The 11560-nt window shown below is 37.4% G+C and overlaps 1 protein-coding gene across 11 annotated transcripts in view; it reads left to right on the top strand.

Annotated features, from left to right (window-relative positions):
* Positions 1-11560, top strand: part of NBEA (neurobeachin) — a 521005-nt gene that overhangs the window by 121299 nt on the left and 388146 nt on the right. For all 11 annotated transcript variants that reach the window (XM_048081219.2, XM_066989702.1, XM_048081215.2 and 8 more), the window contains exons 8-10: positions 1234-1380; positions 7191-7388; positions 8163-8296. In XM_048081219.2, coding sequence (XP_047937176.2) covers positions 1234-1380; positions 7191-7388; positions 8163-8296 — 479 coding nt within the window. The remainder of the gene's footprint in view (positions 1-1233; positions 1381-7190; positions 7389-8162; positions 8297-11560) is intronic.

Below are 11560 nucleotides of genomic sequence, written 5' to 3'. Positions count from 1 at the left end.
ACGCGAATAATCAAAAATGTGTACGATTGCTAGCTGATCAGTACATTAAACAGTTGATTATAAGAGATCAAATAACATTTAGAGATGGATGTTACATTGGAAGAGTTGATTATTATGGATATTAGATTAGGAATTTTCCCCCAGTTATGGGAAGACATGAGAGAAAGCAAAAAACTGTTCAAGATGTAGAATTAGAGGGTTAATGAAGTCTTGTGGAAGATTTTTTGCTCAGATACTAAAATGAAGACAAACTTGATGATGTCATAGAAACATAGAATATCCTAAGTTGGAAGGGACCCTTAGGAATCCTTGAGTCTAACTCCTGGCTCCACACAGGACCACTGTCCAAATGTTTCTGGAACTCCAACAGGCTTCCTAATGCAGATTATACTAGTTTAATTTGTGTCAAAAAGTGAGCTCCATTCCTTGTTTTCATGAAATAGAGTACACGTGGCAAGGAAACTAAGTGATCTTTGCCGAACATCATTGTGCTGTAGATGTAGTCCTCTTGTGCTGCATCTTGTTTCCTAATTTCTCAGATTTTTGTTTTGGATGGTTAAGTTCTAAACTTCATTTGATCTAAAAGCCTTTTTTCTTGGAAGCACCAGGAGAACTTAACCTAATTCTTGCAAAATAAATTTAACTGGGGGGTGGGGGGGGGGGGGGGGGGGGAAGCTACACTTCAAATATGAAAGAATAGGAAATGGACAGATGGAGAACTGCAGAAGGTCTTTGTGCATCTAGAAGGATAGATGTGGGAAGAAAGAACAGAAAATAGCAACTTCTATGATTGTGGAAGAAGTCAGAAGAGGCATTTAAGTTTAAACCACATCATTATAAGATGTGGTCATAGAAGACTGTGCACCAGTTGCAAACCAGAAAAAAAATGTATTTGTTTTTCTGCTACAAGTGTTTGGCTATTTTAGCACAACAGTGAAAGAACAGTGTATTTTGCCATTCTAAATTTCTCTATTCTATGTTAAATGATTAATAAAAAAGAAATTCTAATAGCCAGTCATAACAGCATTGTAATACCAACCCATAAAATAATAAATGCTAAGACACTTGAAATTGTTCACTACAAAAATTTAGGTATTGAAATAGTAAATGAATGGTTTATTTTCTTAATTATGGTCCCCATTTATTTTTAGCTCCAGTAGTTGCATGTGAATACGATTTCATTATATAGTTTGTATCACTAAAGCTCATTATCATTGCATCTTTCTGATACAGAGCTATGACAAATGTTTTCTTGGCTCTTCGGAGACTGCTGATGCTAATCGAGTGTTCTGTGGCCAGCTTGGAGCAGTATATGTATTCACGGAAGCACTCAACCCAGCACAGATTTTTGCAATACATCAGTTAGGACCTGGTTATAAGGTAATAATGGATCTTAAAAAACATTTTTTTTGTAAAACTGAAAATAATTCATAGATGTAATTGATAGATATAGTTGGAAGCTATATGTAAATGTAGATATTCCTCTTGGGGTCATATAGAGCTGTGTGATTTGTTTTCAGCAAAAGATAAGGGTTTTGTCAAGTTTCCTAACTGCTCTTAATTTCTACCAGTTTTTTGAAAGATGCAAGTAATTGCTTTAAAAAATAGCTGAAACATGATTATATGTGATTTTTATAAATTTGGGTCATAATCAAATTAGAGCAATTCTGTGTTTTGAGTCCTAAATAGCAGAGGAACAACTTTCCCCTTCTCTCCTGTTTTGTGTTTAAAAACTGAGTTAAAGCAGATTAACATTGCACAAAGCATAATAAGCCAATTCTGTTCAAATACAGTTTTAAAGAGTGCTGCTAAAGTAAAGGTTGAGCTTTTCATATATGCTTTGCCAGAGAAATTTAGGGGGGACAGTTTGGACAAATTCATGGTGCATGCATAAACTTTGATCTCTAGTATGAACAATGTTAGTTATTTCTTGAAATGGCTGTGTATAGTATTATTTTATCAAGAAAAACAAAGTAAATGTTTTGCAGAAGTGTGTGGAAATTGTTTGCCCAGCAGAGAAGACTTGAAAATGAATGATCGGCTCTAACCTAGCTTAAGAGTATGGAATTTCTACCACCAATTACTCCCAAATTTTGTTTTTGTTGATTTTTGAAATTTGCAGCATCATCCGGAATACTTGCAGATTCTTAGTATATATGATATATTTTTAAAATAAAGACTTTTAAAAAGGGGCAAATACAGATCAACATTTAGATTCTAACAACATTAATTTGCTTTGCTGAAAATGACTTTGCTGTAAGTCATTTGATGAAAACTAGCATCTAAATGACAGTGACAACTGAAAATATCTTTTGTGGTATGTATGTAGTGTGAATAGCCAAACATATGTCAAAGGTACTTGGAGAAGGGGAAGTCTTTTGCATGTGGTTGATGGTTAAAACCTGCTGTAAAACCTAAAATGTTAGTTAAGTTAGTCAAGAAGTGTGTCACGTGCAAACAAGGGGTACTTTATTTCAACCTTAATACTGTATTTTGTTTGAACAAGGATTTCTGCAGATTATTTTTTTTTTTGGTCATACAAAAGAAAGTAATGTGACCTTATAGTGCTTAATAATAAATGTAGTAAATCTTTATGAATTTATTAAATTCATGGATTTGCAGGAGCATACTGAAGATATATGAAATAGGAATAATGGTTTCATTAGTTTCAAGAAGTGAAAAATACTATGTAATAATATCGAGTGTTGAAGGGTTTCATAAGGCATACATGTTTTCATGCTAAACAATATTTCCAGTAGTTACTGCAGATCATTATTACATTTATTGATTGTTACGCTTCTGTTAAACTAAATTTCTTCACACCCATAGCTTATTACTGATTTTTGTAAAATGTCAATGAGATTAATTTAATACTTCAGGGATATTTCTCCTTGGTATACCATGATTTTAGGTTTAGACTGTGTTCCCAGCACAGCTAATGCCTCTTTCGTCTGTAAAGTATTTTACTTCTTTCTCTAAGAATCTGAAAAATTAGCTTTTACTAATAATGGTTAAACATTAATTAATGCCTATTTCTCATTTGTAGAAGCCTCTGAGATTTTAACTTTAGTTAAAATGTTTAGCTATTGTTTTACGATATAATTTGTATAAGATTGCAGTATTCATTCATTTTTCTATAATGTTCACATGCAGTCAGCTACAACATCTACTATAATCACTTCTCACTTCTGAACAACCTTACGTGCCTCTTACCGTTTTAGCTTTAGCTTCAGTTGCATTGAGCATTGGATACTGCAGATGAGTTGGACTATGATCTTCTCCTGTTGTTTCCTGTATATTATTATTATGCTTTTATTGGAAAATTTGATGTAGAATGTATGCAATGCATGTAGTGACATGAAAATTTATGTTGCAGAAATGAAATTCCTGTTATTATAAAAATAATCCTGCAACAAAAGAAAATAATGCTTAATTGTTTTCCAGTGGGTTGAGGCAATTTATTTTCTAATATTAATAAATACAGAAATGGTAATTGGGAGTTTTTAATTTTGTATTTTTAAATTTAACTGCTATGATTCTAGTATAAGCCTACATCTTAATAGCCTTATGCCGTACTTCTATTTACATAGGTATTTTCAGCTGCTTATCTGGTTGCCCAAAAGCTTAGATTTCTGTCTTGACAATTTTTATTAGTTATTGTAGGTTTAAAAATTGCAGAAATGTTTATGATCTCTGAATAAATTCTTATACTGTTTGTAGTCCAATAAATTCTGATACCACTTGTAGTCTGACACCATGTCTACCACTTATGTAGAATGTTCAAGTAAAAGTGCAATGAATTCCAAAACTTCCTGCAATTAGATTGTTTGCATCTTCTATGGAATTCTGTATACTGTATGAATATATGTATATATACAGTGTGAATATAGTGTATATGCACCAAGATATTGTTTGTGCTAAATGAATGTATTTAGGCTCATCAGTTCAGTTCAAGGGTAGGCATTTAAAGGTTGATTAAAAGTCAGGTCCCAGGTGACAAAAATGCAGCATGAGGTGGCAGTAGCTCTCTTAAAACTCTTCATGGTATTTGTTGCCTTCCTAAGTGGAAAATATGCATATGGGATAAATGAAGAATCCAAATTTATAGTTTTTTCCATGTAAAAAAAAAAAATCTATATACTGACTGAAAGCTTCATACTTTGTTACCAAAACTAATTTAGACCATTTTTATTACAGTAATCACAGGGCATCATACAAGTTCTCCATTTATCGAGTTTGTAGCTAGATTAGACAGGTATCACTCTCACAGTATCACAGTATCACAGATTTCTAGGTTGGAAGAGACCTCAAGATCATCGAGTCCAACCTTCGACCTAACACTAAGCACTCCACTAAACCATATCGCTAAGCTCTACATCTAAACGTCTTTTAAAGACCTCCAGGGATGGTGACTCCACCACCTCCCTGGGCAGCCCGTTCCAATGCTTAATAACCCTTTCGGTAAAGAAGTACTTCCTAACATCCAACCTAAAACTCCCCTGTCGCAACTTTCGCCCATTCCCCCTCGTCCTGTCACCAGGCACGTAGGAGAACAGACCAACCCCCACCTCTTTACAGCCTCCTTTAAGGTAACTGTACAGAGCGATAAGGTCGCCCCTGAGCCTCCTCTTCTCCAGGCTAAACAACCCCAGCTCCCTCAGCCGCTCCTCGTAAGACTTGTTCTCCAGACCCCTCACCAGCTTGGTCGCCCTTCTCTGGACTCGCTCGAGCACGTCCATGTCCTTCCTGTAGCGAGGGGCCCAAAACTGAACACAGTACTCGAGGTGCGGCCTCACCAGAGCCGAGTACAGGGGCACAATCACTTCCCTAGACCTGCTGGCCACACTGCTTCTTATACAGGCCAGGATGCTGTTGGCCTTCTTGGCCACCTGGGCACACTGCTGGCTCATATTCAGCCGACTATCAACCAATACTCCCAGGTCCTTCTCTCCTTCCTATGAAGTCTGGAAAACACTTTATATTGATTCTCTAATGCTGGTTACACTAAGTAGATATTAAATGTACACAAATTCACATGTATTATGTATTTCTGAACATTGTTTATTATACTTTGATAACCAGATAAAAAATAATGGCTAAAAATTATCTCAGGAGTTCCTGTGAGTGTTTTAGAGAAGGTGCTTACTTGATGACAAGTTTGAGGTTGTGGCAGAGAAAATCAAAGACGTGGGTTTCTTGTAAATCATGTATATATCATATAGGATCTCATATAAAATCATATATATATCAATCCTATATTGAATAATTGATAAAGAAGCTAATTTATGTTGATAAGGTATAAAGGAATAAATATATGTATTTACCATTCGACATATTATAACTAAGGCTCTTTGCGGTCTTTATGCCCTCACACTGGTTGTACCAGATCTCAAAGTTGCATTCCTTCCATGACCAGTAATTAACCATTTGCTACTTGACCTTATACACTTGATAGCCTCTGCTATCCTCCTGTGGATGCATTTTTCCCAAGTCCCCAGTACAGGACGAGTATGCTAAATTTAGATTCTTTTTGTGTAAGTTAATGTTAGTAACAAAGGAGTATTGTGTCTAATTAATAGTTTCTTTTTCCATCATATTGTAACAATGTGAATAGAACAATAGGATTTCCAATTTAAGTTCAACTTAGATGGCTTTAATTCTTTTTTCAGATAACTTTTGAAATCAGTGAAATAACTGAACTATTTCTGTCTCTGCAGTAAGTGTACAAAGATATATCTGTATAGTTAAATATGCTCTCTGGGGAGAAATGCATCATCACCTTCATCAGGACAAGTCTCTAACCTGGAGTAGTGATTTCCTGATAAGTGAGATTTAGATAGCCATATGAACAGAGAGCCAACTCTCAAGCTGTAAGCATAAGATTTAGTCTGGCTATTTCTGCTTCAGTGAGCAGTGTGGCAAGATAAGGGAACACGTTTATAAATCAAAGCATTCGATGCTGAAGCCTGAATGTCCACAGTGAATGTCCACAGTATCAGGGTTGGGGGGGGGTTGTTGCTTCAGGTTGGATAAAGTCTGATACGTTGGACTGAATGACTGTTAGCAGTCAGTGAACATTTCTAGTTCAGTTTCTTCCAAAAGGAAGTCTCTTTGGTGCTGAACAGGTTTTTAATATGCACAAAGCAGTGAGTGGGGATCACTGGGAGTTTCCTTACCAAACATAATGACTGACAGATCTGCTCCAAGGGTTCTCAATCAGCTGCAGTCAGATGCCCACTTTATTCAGTCTACATCTTTCTTATGACAAATTGATGCTTGTCACAAGAGCTCATATTGTCAGTCACTTGAGCAGTCACCCTTTCCCATCATTTGGCCATAAACAAGAAAATTTATTCGGGATTTCCATCAGCCTTGAGAACTCTGCAAAAGCTGCATGGGTTTTATGGGTTTACATAACTGGCAGAAACCTGTACTATTTTTTGAAAGAGCAGCTGATAGCCTATAAATTGCCTATTTTAATTCTACCACCCTGGATAACAACAACCCTAGTGATTACATTTTTTTACAGTTTAATGATGTATTTTCTTATTGTGTTGGGGGCAGGAGCAAGAGAGAAATTTGTTAGGACAAAATGGATGAAAACAACTCTATAAATGGCTATATGCAGTAAAAATAAGCAAAATAATTTATAATTATCCTCAGCAATAAATCATTTTAAACGGAGTAAAAATTTTAGAAACATAGATTGAATTTCATATTACAATGATGAAATGGTAATAATTTCTAATGAATTTACTTGTATCAACAAAGTACTGTGTGTTACTACTAGTTGTCTCTTTGCCACTGTCAAATGACTTTTATATGTAAAAGTAGGTGTGTGCCAAGTAAATCTGACAACACTTTGCAGAAAGGAAGAAATCTATCTTCTTGTGCTTGAATGATTTGTCAGTGTTGCCAGAAAAACTAGTTTTAGATCAGATATGTTTCATGGTATGTTTAAGAATAACAGAGATTTTCATTCTTCCTTTAAGCTTAAAAATCTTTAGTTTGAATGTGGGTTTTAGAATTTGTTTTGTTTTTAATTTAAGTATCTAGTTTATATATAATCTGGTTTGTTAATGAAGCATGGGATTTATGCTGTTTTAAAATAACTGTTACCTTAAACAAAATGGTATAGGATTCAATATTCTATTTACTTTATAAAGCTTCTTGCATTTTTTTTTTTTCAGAGCACATTCAAATTTAAATCTGAGAGTGACATTCATCTGGCTGAGCACCATAAACAAGTGCTCTATGATGGGAAACTTGCAAGTAGCATTGCATTTACTTATAATGCAAAGGCTACTGATGCCCAGCTATGCCTTGAATCCTCACCAAAGGAGAATCCTTCAATTTTTGTACATTCCCCACATGCTCTTATGCTTCAGGTTTGTGTATTTTATTTTACTTTCAATCATTGTAATTCTTTTAGTTGAACAAATGAGAATACAAAAGCTATAATTTAACCAATTAGTGCTTCTGATTGTTAATGTTATTAGCAAATGCAAATTTTACAGCTACTAGGTACATATTAAAACTTATCCCTTCATTGAGATTATCCTTTTTGTCCCTTAAAGCATGTATTTGCCTTTTTTTATTTTTTTATTTTCTGTGTTCTGTGCATCTCCATATCACCTTTGAGAACAGCATACCAATATGCTGCTATGGCTGTTGTTCCCAACGTAATCTTTGTATGCTAATTTTCTGGAGAGGAAAAACATAACAAAAGTACTTGCGTCCTTTGAATTTTCTCTGTTGAATACTTAATGTTACTAAATTCATGTTCTGTGATAACTGTTAGCTCATCATCATTTGGATGACAATGTAATTTCTGTGATATTGTACAAGGATACTGTAATTTTATATTTCAGTTCTTAATAACACCTATTGTGAACTGTCCTTTGCTTTTTTCATTAAGAAGTATGTACTTCATACCATAAGCCAGAATTTGCTATGATACTAAAGTTCTTCTGTTTGTTTGCCTTTAAGTATAATGAGTATAGCTGAAACATGAGTAATGAAATTAAGTTAAAAATGTCTCATTTAGTTTGCACTCCATTCAATGGTAAAGTGTTCCCAAGTTATATTGTAACTGTCCTTTAAGACTGAGATTAGTGGATTTTTTTTCCTTCTATTTATTTATTTATTTTTTATTAATTTAGGATGTGAAAGCTATCGTAACCCACTCCATCCATAGTGCAATTCATTCCATTGGAGGAATTCAAGTTCTTTTTCCTCTCTTTGCCCAGCTAGACAATCGACAGCTGCATGACAGTCAGGTGGAAACAACAGTTTGGTAAGCTTCTTTCAAGCAAGTTAAACACTGAATTCAGCTAAGAATATTTCAGTTTCTGCTGTGGGAGTATTTTTTGTTTGTTTGTTTTTCTTTTTGTAAATTATGTGATGTATTTTACTTTTGTTTCTTTAAAAATATGTATTATTTTTGAAAAAGTAATTTACTGTAGAGCTGTGCAAATTGTAATAACCTGAGGAAATTCCAGATGAAATTGGACATAAGTGATTGGATTAAATAGTGAATTCAAATCACATTAGATTTTTTTAAGGATAGTTTTGTGATAGTTTTGCAACTTCTGAAATAAATCAATGTGCTTTTACTTGACAATGCAATGTTGTTTACTTCTCAAAGTCTGTGACATTTAAATCCATACATAATCACATTCCAAGCAAGGGAAAGATACCACCATATTAACACATTGTCAGAAAGTCACACATCTATGCTCAGCTATGTTTTGGCCATATTACAATTGCAACAGTAACTGGAGGAGATTTTAAAGAGACTTTTAAACAGACACATATTAAACCTCTGTTCTGTTGACACTGACCTAACCCTCAGTTACTGAGCACGTGTGGAATTTGGATAAATGCTTCAGTGCGTAACATGCAATGGACTGCTTAGAAATCTGTCTGTACCCTTGCTGACTTGTGTAAAGCTATTTCAGAGGTGGTTATTTTTGTGAGGATGTTGCTTACTATTTAAGATCTCATGCTGCATCTCATGCTGAGGGTGATCTTATTCTATTGCAACACAAAATGTCTAGAATTGTTAGAACAAAGTGTGTGGCCTAATTCTCTAGGATAGGATAGGATAGGATAGGATAGGATAGGATAGGATAGGATAGGATAGGATAGGATAGGATAGGATAGGATAGATAGGATAGGATAGGATAGGATAGGATAGGATAGGATAGGGGTTGGAGGGTACCTTAAAGATCACCTGATTCCAACCCCTCTGCCATGGGCAGGGACATCTCCCAGCAAACCAGGTTGCTCAAAGCCCCATCCAGCCTGTTCTTGAACACTTCCAGGGATGGGGCATCCACAGCTTCTCTGGGCAACCTGTTCCAGGGCCTCACCACCCTCTGAGTAAAGAATTTCTTCCTTATACCTAATCTAAATCTTCCCTCTTTTAGTTTAAAGACTAAAATACCCCTTGTCATATCACCACAGTACTTGATAAAGAGTCCCTCTCCAGCTTTCTTGCAGGTCCCCCTTTAGGTACTGGGAGACGACTGAAAAGTTTCCTTGGAGCTTTCTCTTCTGCAGGCAGAACAACCCCAACTCTCTCAGCTGCTCTTCGTAGGAGAGGTGCTCCAGATCTCTGAACATACTCATGGACCTCTTCTGGGCTTGCTCTAATATGTCTATGTCCTTCTTATGCTGGGGGTCCCAGACCTGAACACAGTACTCGAACTGGGACCTCACAAGGGCAGAATAGAGGGGGACAGTCACCTCCATCAAGCTACTGACCATGATTTGACTTTCTGGCCTGCAGGTGCACATTGCTAACTCATGTTGAGCTTCTCATCAACCAACATCCCCAAGACCTTCTCCTCAGACCTGTTCTCAATCCATTCTCCACCCAGCCTCTATTTTTGCTCAGGATTGTCCCGACCCAGCTGCAGCACCTTGCACTTGGCCTTGCTGAACTTCATGAGCTTTGCACAGGCCCACCTCTCAAGCCTGTAGAGGTCACTCTGAATGGCATCTCTTCCCCTCCAGCTTATCAATCACACCACACACCTTGGTGTCTTCGGCAAACTTGCTGAGGGTGCACTCGATCCCACTGTCCATGTCAACAACAATGATGTTAAACAACACCTGTCCCAGTACTGACCCCTGAAGAACACCACTCATCACTGATCTCCACCTGGACATCAAGCCAGTGACTGCAATGCTGTGAGTGCAACCACCCAGCCAATTCCTGACCCACTGAGTGGTCCATCTATCAAATCTATGTCTCTCCAATTTAGAGACAAGGATATCATGAGGGACAGCGTCAAATGCTTTGCACAAGTCCAGGTAGATGATGTCAGTTGCTCTTCCCCTATCCATCAATGCTGTAACCCCATTGTAGAAAACCACTAGATTTGTCAGGCACAATTTGCTTTTGTGAAGCCATGTGGGCTGTCACCAATCACCTCCTTATTTTCCACGTGCCTCAGCATAATATCCAGGAGGATCTTCTCTGAGATCTTCTCAGGCACAGATGTGAGACTGACTGGCCTGTAGTTCCCCAGGTCTCCCTTTTTTCCCTTTTTAAAAATGGGGGTTATATTTCCCCTCTTCCAGTCAGTGGGAATTTCACTGGACTGCAACAGCTTCTCAAATATGATGGATAGTGTCTTAGTGACTACATCCATCAATTTCCTCAGGACCTGTGGGTGCATCTCGTCAAGTCCCCCAGACTTGTGTAGCTTCAGGTTCCTCAGATGGTCTCAAACCTGTTCTTCTCCTACAGTGGGCAGTTCTTAATTCTTCCAGTCCCTGACATTGCCTTCTGGGACTTGGGCTGTGTGGCTAGAGCTCTTGCTGGTGAAGACTGAGGTAAAAATGTCATTGAGTACCTCAGCCTTCTCCATATCCTGAGTAACCAGGTCTCCCGATTCCTTCCAGAGAGGGCTCACAATTTCCGTAGTCTTCCTTTTAGCGCTTATGTATCTATAGAAACCTTTCTTGTTGCCTTTGGCATCCCTGTCCAACTTTAATTCTAATAGGGCTTTAGCTTTCCTAATCTCATCACTGGCTGCTCAGATGATCTTTCTGTATTCCTCCCAGGCTATCTAGCCTTGCTTCCACACTCTGTAGGCCTCCTTTTTCTGCTTGAGCTTGACCAGGAGCTCCTTTCTTCTCCATGCAGGCCTCCTGGTGTTTTTGCCTGACTTCCTCTTTGTTGGGAGGTATCACTCCTGAGCTTGGAGGAAGTGACCCTTGAATATTAACCAGCTTTCTTGGGCCCCTCTTCCTACCAGGGCTTTGTCTCATGGTACTCTACCAAGCAGAGGTAGAAGAGGCCAAAGTCTGTTCTCCCAAAATCCAGGATAGTGATCTTGCTGTGCTCCCTCCTCACTGCCCTCAGGATCCTAAACTGCACCATTTCCTTGTAACTGCAGCCAAGGCTGCCCTTGAGTTTTACAGTCTCCACCAGCCTCTCCTTGTTGGAGAGAATGAGGTCCAGCACAGCACCTCTCCTCATTGTCTTCTCTTTCACTTGGAGAAGGAAGTTATCATCAGTGCATTCCAGGAACCTCCTCAATTGTCT

This window comes from Anser cygnoides, chromosome 1 (assembly GCF_040182565.1).
Source record: "Anser cygnoides isolate HZ-2024a breed goose chromosome 1, Taihu_goose_T2T_genome, whole genome shotgun sequence".
Taxonomy (NCBI): domain Eukaryota; kingdom Metazoa; phylum Chordata; class Aves; order Anseriformes; family Anatidae; genus Anser; species Anser cygnoides.
This window is presented reverse-complemented; position numbering and strand designations above follow the sequence as displayed.